The sequence below is a fragment of the Papaver somniferum genome, chromosome 8 (genome assembly GCF_003573695.1).
Source record: "Papaver somniferum cultivar HN1 chromosome 8, ASM357369v1, whole genome shotgun sequence".
NCBI lineage: Eukaryota > Viridiplantae > Streptophyta > Magnoliopsida > Ranunculales > Papaveraceae > Papaver > Papaver somniferum.
Genome location: NC_039365.1, coordinates 37,361,132 through 37,380,122, shown reverse-complemented (window position 1 = coordinate 37,380,122; position 18,991 = coordinate 37,361,132). Strand labels below are relative to the sequence as shown.

Sequence of the window (18,991 nt, the reverse complement as noted above, 5' to 3'; positions counted from 1 at the left end):
GGAGGGTCGCACTTTTGTAATGGACCTTTTAGGCTTTTGATGAAGAAATATGGTATTACACATAGGTAGCTACCCCATATCATCCACAGATTAGTGGTCAGGTAGAGGTTTTCAATAGGAAGATAAAGCGTATATTAGAGAAAACAGTTAATCCTAATCGGAAAGACTGGTCGTCTAGGCTTACTGATGCCTTATGGGATTACCGTACTGCGTTTAAGACCCCCATTGGAATGTCGCCTTATCGTCTTGTGTATGGCAAGGCATGTCATTTACCTGTTGAGTTAGAACATAGATCTTATTGAGCTGTTAAGTAGCTAAATTTTTCACTTGACAAGGAAGGAGCCCATAGGAAACTCCAGCTCAATGAGTTGGAAGAGATTCGTATAGATGCTTACGATAATGCGAAGGAGTATAAGAACAAAATGAAACTTGTGCATGATAAGAATATTTTAAGAAATTCATTTTCTCCAGGTCAAAAAGTTCTTCTGTATGATACCCGCTTGCATCTTTTCCCTGGGAAGTTACGTTTTCGGTGGACAGGTCCTTTTATTATTCGTACTGTCTTTCCTCATGGAGCTGTTGAGATAGAGCCACCAGATGGTAGTAGTTCTTCGAAGGTTAACGGTCAGAGATTTAAACCCTTTTTAGAGCCCTTTCCTACAGGTGATGTTTAGGAGGTCCCTCTGGAGGACCATGTTTACCCTTGATTGACCATCGAGGCGATTGTATGTTGTATATTAGTTTTTGATTTCTCTCTTCACCCAGATACTATCTTTCCGACTTCTCTCTTTACTGATTCCTCGTGTTACCTTACTTTTTGGTATTGCTCTTTCATTAGAAACATTGAGGACAATGTTAGATTTAAGTTTGGGGGTGGGGAAGAAACTTTTTGTTAGCTTTTAGTTGCAATAAATAAACTCCAGAGCCTAGAAATTTATGCTTATTAAGGTTGGCACTAACCAATCTAAGTGGATGGGAACATCTTGGTTGTAGGAGCTGAGGAACCAATCTGATTAGATGGAAACATCTAAAGAGTCTATTCATAAAAGCACAGAGTTCAGGTGTTAGAATTTTAAAAAAAAACATGGTAGTTTCGCCATAACTCGTTGAATCCTAATCCGTTCGGTTTTTATTTCTTAAGTGATTTGGTGGGGCACACGACTCAAGTTGTTACCAATGCTAGGGTGAAATAGGGTGATTTAGATACCTAAAAATAAATAAAAAAAAAAGAGAAAAAAAAAGTTTGAGACCATACCATCAGACCAACCGGAATAAAATCAATAAAGTCGACCACTGGTGCCCTTGTATATGCCAGTTGTGTTGACCTAGAGTTAGGTTTATCGACCACTGGTCCCCTTGTATATGCCAGTTGTGTTGATATTAGTCAGACCGGTATCTCAGTCCATTAGGATAGGTTCATCTTGGCAGAGGCCTTCAGACAGATATGGGAAACACCGTTCACTTTGAACCATCTATATTTCTCTTTATCCATCCTCTTAATCTTTCCATGCGATTGGTTGACCCCGGTTATGATGTCTAGAAACTATCTGAGTAGAGCTCTGTCACTTATATATGAATTTTAGTATGATGAGTGCAAACTCGTGTACAACAATTGGAATTTCGCATCAGGGTACTTCCTCTTATAGTCAATGATTGTATGCCAACCAAGGAGATTCTTTAGTGCCTTCCAAGGTTCTGCGTATATATATAGGGTCTGGAGTAAAGGCTTTGTGGGTACACCTCTGGTAAACCCTCCGGAGACAACACTCCGCCGCTAAGGCCATCTAGCGGTTTAACGGCTTGTTGCACGTGCTAAGTGTAGTCATTTTTATTTTTCTAGATTAGATTTGCTCTAGGACTAGCAAATAATAAGTTTGGGGGTATTTGATTGACACATTTTTGTGACCAAATTGTCCTCAATTTTCAATACTGTTGGTACTCGATTTTCTACTTATTATGGTGTTTTATGTGTTTGTAGGTATTTTTGGAAAATAAACATTTTTGGAAAATTCGGCTCGAAAAGTTGGTATAGGCACCGGAGGACACATGTTATTCGGACTCTCAGTTTTGGATAAGGGGCACCTAACTGATAAGGGACATCCCAGGGAGACAATTGCTAATCGCACCCCATTACTGGTTAAGAGGGCTCCATCTTCTTCCTTGATTTGAAAAGAAAAAATTGGCGGGAAATTTGGTTTCAACGGTAAAGGATTTATTATATTTAAGAATAAGAATATCTTCTTGCCTTACAAACATGAAGTTTTGAAGAAAAAGGAAGTTATCTTGTATTAAACAAGAAAGATCCTTAGATGATTTTATCTTGGATTTTATTCTGCGAATTAAAGAAGATATGGGTTTAGTAAAGAAATATATAGAATAAAGAGAAGGAAAATATTCTGAAGATATTTTTAATTAAAAAGAAGAAGATTTTGGAGTTATGGAAGAATATATTTGAGCGATGTGTATTTGTGTGTATAAATAGAGAGCTAGATAGCACATTTGGGGAGAGTTTTTTTGGGAGAGAAAAGAAAATCACTGTTTTATCATTGTTTCTCCCATTTCATCTTTGTAAACACCCTTTGAGCAATAAAAATGAATTTTGAGCGTGTTTCCATGATGATGAGATAATTCTCGCGCAACCAAGGCAATGGATGAAGCTATCTATGCATGAATGATTGGTAACAATTTTATTTTCTCTAATTTAAAATTTATAATTCATTCAATCACCGCTTTTGCGGAGTTCTAAATGTTCACATAATTTTCTTCATTACTTGTGATTCAATTTGATAGATTATACTTTGTTTAATTGATTGATAATCTATTCTTAGGGAATACAATTAATATTTGGGAATATGTTTGATTATGTGTGAATTAAGAAATAAAGGACTTAAAGGATAGTTAGAGTTTTGAAACATATTTGGTATCGTTCATTCATGTGTAATAGTGGAATCTAGTGCCTTGGTTACTTTTAATATCCTGAAATCAATTTTGCAATAAGTTTTCTATTTTTAAGTTTTATAAGTCTAAAATCTTTTGCTTTCACAAGTCTCAACGAACTTATTACTACAACATCATTGAAAAACATCTTCATATAGTCTCCCCATGATTATGATGGAAATATTTTCATGTCATATACGAAAACAAGTGTCGTAAAGTATTATCCGATTAATTCGAGACATATACTTATTTTAACATTTGTCTTCCCACATACTCCGGTGATGGATCATATTTCTGCCTTTGATTCATTAATATCGAAACTCGAAGTTGTAGGAGACAACTTGAATGATCAAGACAAAGCCCTACAACTGATTTGGACACTTCCTGCATAATACAAAACATCGTCTCAGAATTTTATGAGTTGATCGTCGTTTACTACATTATAAGTCTGCGTGCTTTAGCTGCGGAGGAAATGATGCGAAAGAGATACCGGGTTAGTACTATATTTGAATATGCGTTTGTAGATAATGTGAAGAGAGTTGGTAATAACAAAAGTAAACGAGTAGTTTTAAAAGGTGATTGCTACAAGTGTTGTCATCCAGGGCATTTTTCTAGAGATTGTCCTAGGAATAAGGAAGGTTTTAGGAAAGTTTCAGCTAATTTTCCTAAACATACTGCAGACTTAACGATGCTATCGGAAGATTGTGTTCGTGATGAGGTCCTACTGACGCCCGTCTTAAAAGTCAGGGAGGTTGGGTATTAGACCGTGGTGTCGATGTGCATGTTTGCAACAATCGTTCATTATACAACAATTGTAAAGATTGGAGCGGGTTTGTGTACATGGGGAATGACTCTAGATCGCTGGTTCATGAAGTCGGTGAAGTTCTCCTGGAATTGTTTGATGACTCAGTTTAAACAATCACAAATGTTAGACATGTGCCGAAGATGAAATGGAATCTAATTAGTTTACCTAGTTTAGAATCACTTTGAATGAGATACTCTACTAAAGATGGAGTAATTAGTGTATATCATGGAAATAGTGTAATCTTGATGGAAAGATGGTGCAAGAACTTGTATAGATTACATGTAAGAGTTGTTTGTGGTGGTGCTAGAAGTTTAAGAAACATATGTTCCGATGGTGCTGATGGAACAAGGAGGAGGTTAGGCTTAGGTGGTACTTCTAGACGAAAGCTCAAGACAACTCAACGGAAGGTGTCTGCGACTGTGTCCTCTTTTGACATGGCTTAATTATCAACCTAGATAATTGAGGGCCCTTATAGGAGGGCGGTCCCTGAATAAGGGTGAGACAAAAGAAGATTTTTGTACGTCGAAGTGAAGAAGTAAGAAGACAGATGTTGGTTTTGTTCACGTCACAAAAGGTGGTGATTGTTAGGTTTTGTTCCGTTAAGTTCTGGAATCTTCCAGAACGGGTCAGAAACATTACTTGGGGTATTTACCAAGTTATGTGTTTTGCTAGTTGAATTGTTTATCTAGTTTATGTAGAAAACTAACCTAGGAAGTTCTTGGGGGATAAGTTTGTGTTATCTATAAAAGGGCCCGTAGGGTTAGAGTTATAGATATCTTATTCTTAGAGAGTCTACAAACATATGTTTGTGAGAGAAGAAAAAAGCAGATAGGGTTCTTATTGTTAGAGAAGTTTAAGTGACTAGTTCTTGTGAGGTAAACACTATTATAATAGTTTTTCCAAAGAATTAGTGAAATCTTTTGTTTGTCGAATTGTTTCTTGTTTCTTCTTGGTTCTCTATATTGTGTTTAATCGTTAGAAAATCTTACTCGAGACAAACAAGTAGTACTATTTCTCTGTTAAGGTAAATATCTTTACTGGATTCTACAAGAACTTCATAAGGGTTTTCTTAATCACAATTTAGCTTACCTGCAATTGCGGTTACAAGCTTCCACTAAAGAAAATCAACTCAACACATTCATCTATTCCTCATTCTAATAATTCAGTCACATAACTGATTTAATCTCAATTCCATTACTACCTCCAGCTCCAATTCTGTAATTTCAACTACACCATTGTATACATCAAACACACCACTAAGGCTCATTCATCATAACTTCAGTACCAAAATCTTCATACCTGCAACTTCATTCTCAGCAGACTCATCATCTACTTCTCAATCCATCACCATTATCCGTTGGATGAACTCAGTTGGACATTCCCACAATTTAAACTCAATCTTAATAAAAAATTATCATTTTCAACTCAACATAACACTCCAAGAAACACCCATGTTATAAGTTCAAACCCACCACCAGAACCTCAACCATTCTACAACCGCACCTATGCGATCAAGATAACGAAGAAACTAGAAGGGTTCAACTCCGTGGTATTAATATGAGCATGTATCTAGAAATTTATGTGGAGAGATTGGTTTATCTCAAGTCAAGTACATATGTGCAGAAAAGGTATACAAATGGAAACAAGAAGAACCCTAAGCGGCAAAGATTGAGGTAAATTTCAATCTTATCCCCGTAATAATCTCTTCAATTTTCATATTTATGGGATCCAACTACTTCATAGTTAATTTACAGTCACCAGCAAGAATTGAACGGCTCTAGATAATTATTAGTGGTAATTGGGTGGTCCTCTCCTCCTAATTGGCTTACTCGTCTTTGTCTTCATCATAGTTGAAAGGGAGAGGTACGTTTGCAAATGCACGAAACTTCCTAACGTTATTCAGGTGCTCATTCTCAATCCTAAAAAATAATCAACCAAAACCATATCAGCATTCTGACCACAAGTTTAGAAGTAAATATAATGATTAAGATCAGTCGGCAGTAACCGAGTCCAGATAGTGTAATAAGCAAAAAATAAAGTTAAAATCACCATAAGTTAGCTGCTGATGTTTGAAAACTCTTAAAATCAAGTAAAGAAATTCGAAAGACCACGACGGAAGATTTCTAAGCATGCAATAACCACGAGCATGGCTTATTTATGCAAGAATGACACTTGGATGTTCAGCACAGTTTGCAGCCAAGCAAACCTCAACAACACGTCCAACATCTATTATAGAAATAAAAATTAGACCTTTTCACATGATAAACATATGATAAGATCATTCAAAATCTAAAGCATTTTATGGCTTAAGAACCAAATTTTATCTCCATAGACATTTTACTTACCATGGCCCCGAAGTACACACTTTCAGGGCCGACCCTGACATAAAATGGCCAAAGTTTAACTTTGGGCAACATACTTTTAGGGGCATCATTTTTTTTTTAAGATACATTGGGTCAATGATGGAAGTTTTTAACCAAAAAGTCAAAACCATTTTAGGGGTGTATTCAATTTATAGATAATTGTATAAATCCGTGGTATTTAAAATAGAATTATATAGTTTTATACAAATTCGAGGCATTCAAAACCATGGATATTTAATTCCACGAAAATCCGAGGTATACAAATTAGATATTTCAATGCTCCTAAAAAATTCTTTGGTATTGAATTTATTATATGTTTTCATGATCCAAGACTTTTCTAAATTTCCTGATCAAATTATGGAACAAAATATTATTTTTTTCCTCTTTAAATCTCTAGCTATGGGAAGAGAATTTTATGGATTCTTGATAGAATATTTCTATCGAAAATGATATCAGTTTCCCTCATTCAATGAGACAACTGCAAATAAACTTTAGTCTTACCACTTCGTTAATACCCCATAATTTTATACTATTATAGTGGTTCAAGTCATATCAGTTTTCCTTGGTAAATCATCAAAACAAATTTTGTTTTCAATTTTCCCGTTTTTATAATAAATGTCAATAAAAAAAGTACTCACGTATTCATCTTAATCAAAACTCACTTTGATAGCAAATCCATGAACTTGGTAACTTGTTTTACCTCTTTCAACTATGTGCAATCTAGAAACACAATTGATTAGAAGACCATGACAAAAAAAATTCAATCAGACATTTTATTAAACACTAACCGTGTTTCATATAGACAACCTGATTTTTAACTTTATTATTATTATTCCATTCCATACAAATCTCTAAAAGATTCCACTTTAATCCATGATAGTTTAACATAAGATCATGGATATATAATGAAATCTTATAAATCCATATACATTTCATGTAAAACAAGAATCCACACTTATCCTTAAAACTCGTGATCAAATACACTTCTGCTAAATAGCTTGTTGGTATTCCTGGTAATATTGAATTATTGAAAGGGGTAGAACTTTTTTTATTTTGAATAAAATCTACCTAGATAAAGGAATCTTATTTACTCTTTGCAATCCATGCATTTATTTTGTTTTAATTTTTATCTTCTTTTTTTCTTCTAGATCGGAAAATAAAAAGGGAGACAAAAAGCATTGGGGAATATTCCTTTAAAACAATACAAGGTAACTAGGTAACTCATTAGTTCTTTTAACAGAATATCAATTCATTAATCATCCTATCTTGATTAATCAATTTATTCTTTTTTTTGTTAAAATTAAATTTAGGTCATAAATTACATGTCTTTCACAAGAATCAACAATGTTTTTCAAAGAATGAGTTTAAAATGAAGAGACACAACTATATAGCAAAGTGAAAAGTAACGTGTTTAAAATAAATGAACACAATTGATTTAGAAAAATATATAATGGGTTTAAAATGAAGGGACTCAACTTACATCAAAATTTCCATGTTTTTCAAGAAAAATCAGATTTATTTATTATGTGTTTATCACATAAAACACATTTTTATAGTTAAGTTAGTATTATTTGCATATAGTAAACATAGTTTGGTAATATAAAGTGATCCAAAAAGTCTTATTATTTTATAAAGTTTTACGTCGATATGTTCGCTTTTTTTTTTACTTCATCTTTTTGTTCTATTATATTTTTAATCAAGATCTAATAAAATAAGTAGTTATTTAGTTGTGTTAATAAGATAGCCTAAAAAGATATCTAGTTTCTATTATTATTATGTATATAACCTTATATAAAGGAAACATCTCGAAGATTAACTTCGGGGTATCAATTTCGCAGGATTGAACCTGCACACTTTTATGAGGTACTGGCAGCTTGTCCCTCAATCAATCATTTTTCGATTTCTTATTTAGGATCCCCCGGTCAACTACAAGATCCCAATAAATAGAAAAAACCGTTGCAGATATTGCGTTTATCCAAGCACTTACATATAGTCATGTTGTGTTGTGCTTACCATACATAGTTGTTACGGTAACAGTAAGAACTTCACCCTGTTTACTCCTTAGCATTTTGTCGTGTTCTTCAAAGTACCGACGGAAGCACTACCACAAAACATGATGCCATCATCATTATTATACTTTTGATCATCATTTTTTTTGATTGGTCATTATATAAGGGTGTTTCTTTATATTCCGCAATAAAATACTAATGGTACCCCCATTAGTTATGTTAGTTATAATTTGGTTTACATGAAAATCATTGAATTATTAGAAAATTTTGATATTGATACCACCTCATATAACCATAAATAAAATCATAAGAAATAAAAAGTAAATCCGATATAAAAGATCATGCCTACAAATCTTCCTTCCAAACTTCCTTCTTCGAGATAAAAAAATTGGCTTCTCTACTAGGAAAAGTAATCTTGAGCATTTTTTCGCAATAGCAAAACAACACAACTTTGGAAACAGAGATCAGTTTGCATAAAATAAACTGGCTTCTTCATTTGCCTGGACCATCTGAAATCTGAATGTCCTCTCTGTTTCCATCATGTGCATATAAAAAAACATAACTTACTTATCAATAAGTAATTCGTGGAAGAATCCACATTATTATCTCCTCATATAAAAGTAAGATGGCAATACAGTAGTACAATCATGAGAAAAAATCCCCAATAAAAATGCAAGAATATATGTAGTTACTCGGCAGAAATGCAAAATAAATTCTCATATGAACTATAGAATAAGGGTTGGTTTCCCCTACTATCTTAAAATATCTGGATTTAATATTTTTCATACTGAATTGACACCTTTCATATCAATTTTGGGCCCTAACATAAAAAGCCAAGTAAACCAGCTATCTACCAGTAGGAGAAATAGTAAGGTTAGCAGAAACAAAGGCTAAAGAAAGAAATAAAATGACATGGAAAATATGGGCAAGAGTGCAAATATGGAAGCAAAGTAAAGCTTCCATAATAATATCTTTTGCAAAAAAGAGTATTGACTGCTTGGAGTAACGATGAAAACGATTCATATTGAAATTATGTGACTCCAGTGCATTGCCCAAGTAAACTCAATGCACTTCGGAGATTGATATGCCATAGAAAAACCATATTTTCAGAAGGAAAGAGAAAATTGAGCTAATACAAACGAATTGTGTTGCGGAAGCCTCACTACTCTTTGCAATTGTTTTTGCAATACTTACCAATTTAGACATAACTAGTATGTCATGTAGAATCATTTGCAGGAGCAGGTGCAGCTGGATTCTCTGTACTATCTTCAGGTGGATTTGTAGGAGCAGGTGATGGCTCTGGTGCTGGTATTGGTGCTGGCTCAGGTGCTGGCTCTGGCTCATCATGAGGAGGATTAACTTCTCGATACCCTGCATTAGCTATGGCGGCCACTTAAGCAGCAATTCGACCAATTACAGGACTAAGCATATCCAACTGGGGGAATATCACAGAATGAGGAGGAATGGGAACATTTGCATTCTCTAGAATTGCTGCTCTGACAGGTGCAGGCATTGTTACTTCATAGAAACCCTGACGCACTCCACCACACACAACATATCCAACACCCACCAACACAACACATTCGTCACCACAAAACGACCACGCCTGAGATGAGTAGCAAATACAACCCATCCAGCATCAACACCCCATACTCTATCACCATTTGGAACTGGAGAAGGCCCTTGTGCCTCTTGGCCTTCTCCGGTAGAAACTGCATCATCCTTGGCATTATCACTACCCCATCTCCACTCCCCCCCACCAACTTCATTAACACTATCTTTGAACACATGCACCCCCCCACCCTGCTCAGGAGCAATCCCATCTTCACCATCAACACCTTTTTGGCCTCTTGGTGGAAAGATGGAATCATCAACAATTACCTAATCAAGTTTGAACCAACTTTTTATTTTAATAACTACAGTTAAATCAAATTAAGGATTTTTAAATCCATGCATGTAAAAGCCACTTACCTAACTGGAATAAGGCAAATTATATCTTGGCCTCTTCACAACATATCCATGCCCTGGAGGGATTTTATCATACAGTTGCTCCAACTTCACTCTTCGATTATAACGCAAGGTCACCCAATACCAATTGAAGTTGCGAGTGTAGTTAACTGCCTCTCTGCCATTTGGTAAGGCAATACCATATGGAAAACTGGATATGGGGATATTAGGATTGTACCAATCCATTGTATGTTCCATCAAAATCTCTGGTGTTTCCTCAACGATGCTATCCTCACAATACAATACTCGAGGCATGGTGTTTTCTTGTCCCTGACTATGGAATCTGATCTCAAATGTGTTTCTACTGTGAAGAAACTGAATGGTAAAATGAAAAGGTTTCTCTCCTTTTCACATTTTTTATGTTATGGAAGAGCAACCGTCTCTACATCGCAGCCGTTGATTAAACATCCCCAATATTATTACAACTTCACTAGACTCTTTGATCAGACGTAACCGTGTTCTGTCAAGTCTATTGGATCCATGATTTGGGTTAATTCCTATGTTATACTCTTATTGGTACATGAAGAGCGGTTACGAACACTTGGTGATTGTAAAACTCACATGGACTCGAATAAGGATCCAGCCACGAATTATCAGGCTGACCCGTTCAAAGTCTATTATTTGTATACAAAGATTAATTCTGTCGGATATCAGAAATAAAAAACCCGAGGCGTACACTCTAACGGGAAGAAAATACACCACTGGCCCATGCCATTATTACACTGGTCAAAGAAATATCACCGCAATTCAGCAGCACCAATGCTGCCAAAGGTAATACACTAAATTTGTCTTTTTACGCTAACCAACTCTGCTGTCACAGGTTAAGCCTCAAAGTACCATTATCCATCAAGCTCCCATCTAAGCATGAGTCCACATCTTCATTTGAAAAAGCTGTAGGCTCCAATCAACTATCAAAGATATAACTTGCTACTTCATTGACGGTATCCCTGTGCACCAACGAAACTACACAGGATCCAAGGACCCTCCCAGTCAAACAAAAGAACATAGCAAAAACAAACAAACTCATGAACCCGTGAATCATTTTCAAATTAAAGCCTGTAACACTTCCCTCCTTTTAAACAATTTACAAACTCACCCTTCTTTGCCCAGTGAACCTCACCCTACTCTCACCCTTCATTGCCTAATTGAGTTTTACTATCCTACGGCTTCATCCTCAAATACACCTTCACCTAGCATAGAAAACCTAGTTAACAAAATGAATTCTGCTCTTACTATCCCTAAGTATTTTTCCTAAAGTTTTTATCAATCCTAAAAACATAAGAACAAAACAACCACTGGACTGGAAATGGTATTTTATTGGAAAACTCTGCAGCAATGTTTGTTTCCAGACTTCTAAAGTAAGCAGTTTCATAAATGCATACTGGGAACTGCAAAGTAGAGTGGAATTGGAGATCTGGAATAGGAGAAGAAATTAATACATTCTCAGGCTAACCCATGAAGAAGACTATTCTACTCTGAAAAATGGAGGAACAACAGGAGTATTTAATAAACTCATGGTATTGGTAGGTGTTCCTACAGGAGGTCCTGAATTGATTGATGAAGAAAAATTCAAAAAGGTTATGATTTGGTTGCTCATTAAAAGAATACCAGCACATATCATCCCTGACATTCAAGGCATCCTCAGACCTGTTGGAGTATACCAAACTGCAAAAAAAGCTTATGGAAGAGACATACATGAAAAAACTTGGAGGTAAAACTTACAATTGATGTTACTAGACCTCTTAAATTTGGTATTGAAGCTTTTGAAACTACTACTACATCACACTGGCTGGAATTTGCCTATGCTCTCATTAATGGAATTAAGTTTTTTAAAGTCTGCAGAATCCTTGACTACCCAAGTCCTCCATGTTCCATACCACCAACCCACTCTCAATACCATTATAACAACCTTCCTACACCTCAACCAGCTTCCCCTCCAAGAACACCTCAACAAAAAGTTGTTCAAGCTGGGAAGAATGTTATTTACAGGTCATACTCAGATGCTGATGCTGCAGCTAAATTTGATATCAGAATGAAGATTGCAAAGAAGTTAGAACTAGAGAAAGCAATTGCAAACCGGACCTCTTCTTCAAAAGAACCAGTCATTTTTGGAGCTCACTCTCCAATTAATGTAGAAAAAAATTCACCCCATCCAGATGTTTTAGCTTGCAAGATCAAAAATAAGAATTTGGATGCACCTAAGAAAGTTGGTAGAAATCATATGAAAAACTTCCCAAGAATGAAGGATGTTGCAAGAACCAAAAATGCAAGTAGCTCAAACAATGATCAACACCCAGTTATAGATCCTGATGGAATTCTCCCTACTTCTCCACCACCAAAACCTTTCCCCTTCAACATCCTTCCAACTCTAGCTCAAATTAAGGAGAAAATGGATATTGATATGGCTAAGAAGAAAAAGGAAGCCTGGAAGGAAAAAAAAAGCACATGTATTTGAGCTAACTACTACTACCACTCCACTGCTTACCATGATGGAAACAAAAAGGAAGAAACCAATACAAGCTGAGGCTGACACTGACACCAACTCAATTGACTCTGACTGTCTCAAAATATTCAAAGACTAGGAGGATCTCTCTGTTGAACCTTTGGACTCCAACAATAATTTGATGGTTAATGGTGACTTAGGCTGCTCCTCTTCTGAACACATGGTACACTTCTCTACCCTCTATCCCCTCTTGTTCATTCTTATACTGATGGTCAGGTTGTTCTTCTATATGTACTTATTTACTTTTTATAACACCATTGCTAGAAGACCCTCTTCAAAGTATCCTAATGTTTCATACTTTTGGAAATTCTTTACCACTTTGGCATGGAATTGTCAAGGTTTGGGGACAAAGGATGCAAAAAAATACCTTAATGATATGCTAAATAAGCTAAACCCATATATCATATTTATTTCTGAAACCAAACAAAAACAAGATAAGCTCAAGAAAACCATGATTGAGGTGTGTTCAAAATTACTGGTTTGTTAATCCAGGTGGGGTCAGTGGCGCTGGTGGTGGTTTAGTTTTGATATGGAAAAGTAACCTTGATGTTGAGGTCATTGACTTCTCCTTAAACCATGTTAATGCTATAGTCAAGCCTGTCACTGGCTCTCATTGGTTATATACTGATTAATGTAGTCCTTTTGACACCAGTAGTAAAATAGATTCTTGGAAATGCTGGAAAGTACTGTTGCCAATAAGAATCTGCCATGGTTGGTTATTGGAGATTTAAACATCATTCTTCATGATACTGAAAAATTTAGTGCCCAACCAATTGATGTTAATGAAGCTTCTCTTTTTAACAGCAAAATTCTTGATTTGGATTTAGTTGATATGGGTACCACTGGCTGTCCATTCACTTGGTCAAATAAAAGAAGTGGCCCTACTCTCACTGAACAAAGATTGGATAGAGGATTAGCAACTGAAAGTTGGCTCCTTCTATATCCAAATACCACCGTAACTAACATGTTGGCTATTGGGTCTGATCATTACCCAATTCTTCTTAATTTTAATCCTTATTGGCAAACTGGTAAAATTCCTTTTAAATTCTTTGGTCCTTGTCTAGACCATAATGATTGCAAGGAGATCATAGCTAAATGCTGGAGAAAGAATCTCACTGGTTTCAGTGCCTTTCTAATAGCAAGAAAACTTAAGGATACCAAACTTCATCTTAGAATTTGGAACAAGGAAGTTTATGGTAATATTAAAACTAACATAGAAGAATGTAAGCAACATCTCTCCTGGTCTCAGAGATTGACAAGGTATTGAAGAAAAGTTTTGGAGGACTAAAAGCAGGGACCAATTCATAAAACTTGGAGATCAAAACATAAGATACTTCCATAGAGCAACAAAGATTAGAACAAGAAAAAACAAGACTGATGTTATCCAAGACAGCAAAGGAGAATGGATCACTGATTATCAAGAACTAAAGAATTGCTTCACACAACTTTCTCTAACATGGCTACTGCTGAAACTACAATAATTAACCCATAAATTATCAACCTAATCCCTACTACCATCAACACAACTGACAAAAATATGCTCAACAGAACACCAAATCACAATGAAGTTAAAGTCATTCTCTTCAGCATTGCAAAAGACAAAGCCCTAGGACCTGATGACTTCCCACCTAACTTCTTCCAATCTAATTGGGAGTTGATTGGAGAAGACATTGTCAAGATGGTGCAACATTTCTTCATATCAGGCCATATGCTAAAAGAGATGAATGTTACTTTCATCTCCCTCATTCCTAAAGTTGATAATCCCACTTCCCCTAGCCAGTTTAGACCTATAAGCCTCTGCAACACAACCTATAAAATCATATCCAAACTCATAGCCTAGAGAATGAAACCCTATCTCAATAAAATCATATCTCCCTATCAACCTGCTTTCATTCCTGGGAGGCAAATATCTGATAATATTGCTATTGCTCATGAACTCATTCATTCTATGAGATCCAAAAGAGGTATCAAAGGTGAAAATGGAAGTATGGGTATAAAGATAGACATGGAAAAAGCCTTTGACAGAGTGGATTTGAAATTTCTTAATACCATTATGACCAAGATGGGCTTTAATGATCATTGGTGCAAAAAAATCATGCAATGCATCACCACCACCACTTCTGTTGTCCTTATAAATGGTTATCCTGATACTTTATTCAATCCCACTAGAGGTCTCAGGCAGGGTGATCACTTATCCCCATATTTCTTTCTGTTCTGCATGGAAGATCTTTCTAGAACTCTTCTACATGCTGAAGAGCTGGGAATCATCACTGGAATAAAGATTTGCAGAGGAGAACCTTCAATCAACCATCTCCTTTTTGCTGATGATTGCATGGTTTTCTCTAAAGCTAACAAAGTGGAAGCTCAAAACCTAATGTACATTATTAATATCTTTGGTGACACCTCAGGTCAACTCATCAACTTCAACAAATCTGGAGTCTTCTTCAGCAAGAACACTGATCCAAATCTCATCCCCATCATCAGCAATATTATATGAATTCAAGTTCTTCAGCTGGATGATAAATACTTAGGATCTCCCCTCTTTACTCACAGAAGCAAAATCAAATCTTTCATTCCAGGAGTTGATAAGCTTATTCAGCTGGAAAAATGTTCCTCTAAACCCTGCTGGAAGAGAAGTATTAATCAAAATTGTTACCTCAACAACTAGCATCTACCAAATAAACTGCTTCAGAATTCCAAAGAAAACTTGTCAAGACTTAAACAAACTTCAAAGAGATTTTTTTTGGGGCAAAAACCTGGAAAACCCCAAAGGCTACTATCCAAAGGCTTGGACAGCTATATGCAAACCAAAAAAGTTGGGGGGGATTAGGATTCATGAATATGGAGCTCTTCAACAGCTCTATGATCACAAAAATTGGCTGGAGACTTGAACAAGATAAGGAATCTCTATGGTACCAACTTATGGATGCCAAGTACCTTCTAGGAAAAAATGTCCTAAATATGGATACAAAAGCAAAAGTTGGAGATTCTTGGATTTGGAAAGGTATTCTAGAAGGTATACAGAATATACAACAGCAATGCAATTGGAAGATTGGCAATGAGAAGAGAACCAAAATATAGGAAGATCTCTGGCTCCCAAATTCAACAGCCAAGCTCATAAAACCCATCCATTGTCCACAACATATTGAATTTCTTACACATCTTCTGCAGCCCAATTGGGAATCGGAACATTCACCTTGTCCATCACATCTTCAATTTAAACATTGTTGAGGTCATTTTGGCATTGGATACTCATCCAGAAGAAGAAGATACTATCCAATGGAACTTAAATGAAACTGGAAAGTTCTCTGTCAAAGCCATTTATAAAGCTAAGATAGACAACTTATACATGAATGATATCCAAACAAGAAATTGAGAGGTTATCTGGAAACTGAACATTGCTCCAGCTAACAAGATCTTTCTCTGGAAATGTGCTCATGAAATTCTACCCACTAATGCAAAGACCGCAAGCATTCTGCATTATATTGACCCTATCTGTCAAGTATGAAGTAGTGGGGAGGAAACAATGACATATTTGTTCTTAAATTTTCCGTCAGCAACTGAAGTTTGGCATGAAACTATTGGAACTTCACATGGAAAATTTGATAATACCACGAGCTTTATGGATTGATTTAACTCTTGGTTTACCCCTGGAGCTACACCAGGAAAAGTTAATACCTATGCTACCACTTTTTGGCATATTTGGAAGCTAGGTGTGGTCTTGTTTTCAATCGCACTAAGCCAAATGAAAAAATACTTCTCTGTGCATCAAGCAACACTTGTGTGACTATAACAGAGTTCAAAACTTGCCAACTCATACTCTAAATTACCTTTCTATAAATGGAGGAGAGTCTGACACTGAGACAGACATCACTTTCCATATGATCTAAACCAAAACACTCCATAGGAATTTGGTTTTATCATCAGAATATGTACTATACAGGACCATAAAAATTTCAAATATTTCTCTGCACTAACTATTTTGGATGTTACAGGAAACAACATTGATAGAAGAGGATACTCAGGCCACTTGGGAGAATGGGGAGAAAGGTGCAGATCTAGCCTTTAGATGGGCCAAGGAAAAGCAGCACATGAACAATGAAGTACAAGCTGAATCCATGAAAATTTTGCAAATGTTTCATTCTCTATACTACCAGGCAATCAAAGGGAGATTCAACCTCATCCACTATGATCTCTTAAGAAGCAATGCTGAAGACAATTGCTCCAGAATACATCCTATTTATTTTGTGTTAACTAGCCTAAAAATTATCCATCGTCTTCAAAATTTGGATACTCTTAATTTAGCTATTTTGTGTAAGAACTATGAAAGCAGGCTTAGCACAAGTACTGCTAACACTATGTATGGTCCTTAGTCCTTTGTCTAAGTTTTTCTATATAAAAAAAAAGTTGATAATTGAAAAAAAAAAGTTGCGGGAGCTCATTAATTTTGAATACACACTGGGATTTGTAAATCCACATTGCGGAACCAACGAGGACAGACGCAACTGATATACCAACAAAACCCCTACAAGCTGGTCAACAACATATGATTATGCAAAATTAGCTATGCAACACCCCATCTTACATTAAACTAGTATGTATACGTACCGGGACCGATGGTGTTAGAGCATTGCTCGGTCGAACTCGCATGCGTTGCTATCTCAAGCATATTTGTCAATGTTAGTGATCAAAACTATAAGTCTTGATTTCTAGTCTATTATAGCTAAGTCTCGGACTAGGATAGTAAGTGTAGTTGAGCTCAAGGACTTCATGGAGATTCATCATACAAGAAGAAGAACTACTCAAGGAACCGGTGGAACTTCTCGACAAAAAGGTATGTGAAGACTTGAACTTATCTGTCACTCAAAATTCTATCTATTCTATCTCCTACTTCTTGAGACAAAAAGTCGTATGCTATATATATATATACTTAGATTATACACATTTAGTATTTCGAGCCGAGTATACCTCGCCTATCTATATCTCGAAATATGTGTTGGTAAGAGTTTCGCTTTGACCATGTTTATCTTTACCCAGTGACGAAAGTCATGATATGTTTCAATCACTTTGAAAATTGCTTGATGAGAAATGGTGTAACAACTATATAACCTCCTCTAAGAATGTTTCAATGATTGGAATGAGAGTTTAGATTACATAACCAATTATGGACATAAGTATTGTTGTGGAAACACATATGTGCATAAGTACTATCCTTGAACCAAAGTTTGCGAACTTTGCTGATCAAGAGAAACCGGAAGAATGGCTTGTTGCCAAGTCCGCGAACTCATTCCGCGAACTTCCGAACTTCTCATCCCGAGAAATTCTGCTGGAGTTGACAAACTAGTTGCGTGAGTACCAGTCCGCGAACCGGCAGAAAGTCTTTTACGAGATTTTCTGCTGGAGTTTGTAAACTCTGTCCGGCGGCTTAAGTCCGCGAACCTAGTGTGCAAACTTAAGAAGGTTATATATCTGAAGATGATTTCTGAACTTAAACTTAAAAAGACTAAGGAATGCAATTTTCAAACCGTGGATATAAAGTTATGAACCGATTCGAGTGAATCAAATCATCTTTGCTTCAATTATGTCTTGTGTAGTACATAAGATTTCCTTGCAATTGAACAACTCTCTAACTAGTTCATGTGAGTCATTTGAACTAGTTATGGTGAAGAAGAATATGGTTGGTATGAAATACTCATATGGCAAACCTTTTGGTTAAATATTGTTGAACCAACAATGTATACGTTTGGGTACGGTTAACAAACCTAGAAGCGTGCATTTCATTTGTGTATAACAAGCTAAGTTTTCGATCTAAAGGTTGAGAAATATTAGCTTGAATCTAAATCAGGTTTTTATCTAACGGTGGATATTGTTTGCTTTGTGACCAAGGAGAAACCCTGATTTGAAAGACTATATAAGGGGACATCTAGCAACTTTGAAAAACTAATCCCACACCTTATGTGTGATACTAGTTTGCGTGCTAGAGTCGGTTCTCCTTTAACCTTTGGTTTTCTTCTTCTAAAACCAGGTTAACGACTTAAAGACTTCATTGGGATTGTGAAGCCAGACCGATACTACTTTTATCGTAGTTGTGTGATCTGATCTTGCATCTTCTATCATCTGTTGCTAATTTTCACAACGGTAGTCTGATGTTGCTAATTTTGCAACTGCAAAATTTCAGTTGCGAATAGCAACTGCTGAGTGTTCAAGCATGCAAAATGGGTGTGTGGTAGGGAACACTAGGAGTAATTTTTACGCCCAAGTCAAACTTCGGTCAAGTATTCTGCTTTTTTTTCCACCCATCAACCATATTTACCCTATATCCAATGCCTTGTCGAGTTTTCCTTCTCATTTTTTCTTTGCCACAGAA

The 18,991-nt window shown here is 36.0% G+C and overlaps 1 protein-coding gene across 1 annotated transcript in view; it reads left to right on the top strand.

Annotated features, from left to right (window-relative positions):
• The window catches only part of LOC113305421 (zinc finger BED domain-containing protein RICESLEEPER 2-like), a 32,394-nt gene extending 22,931 nt beyond the window's left edge, over nt 1–9,463 (top strand). Inside the window, exon 4 of the mRNA XM_026554460.1 lies at nt 9,351–9,463. Within this exon, the coding sequence (XP_026410245.1) occupies nt 9,351–9,463 (113 nt within the window). The remainder of the gene's footprint in view (nt 1–9,350) is intronic.
• The last annotated feature ends 9,528 nt before the right edge of the window (nt 9,464–18,991 follow it).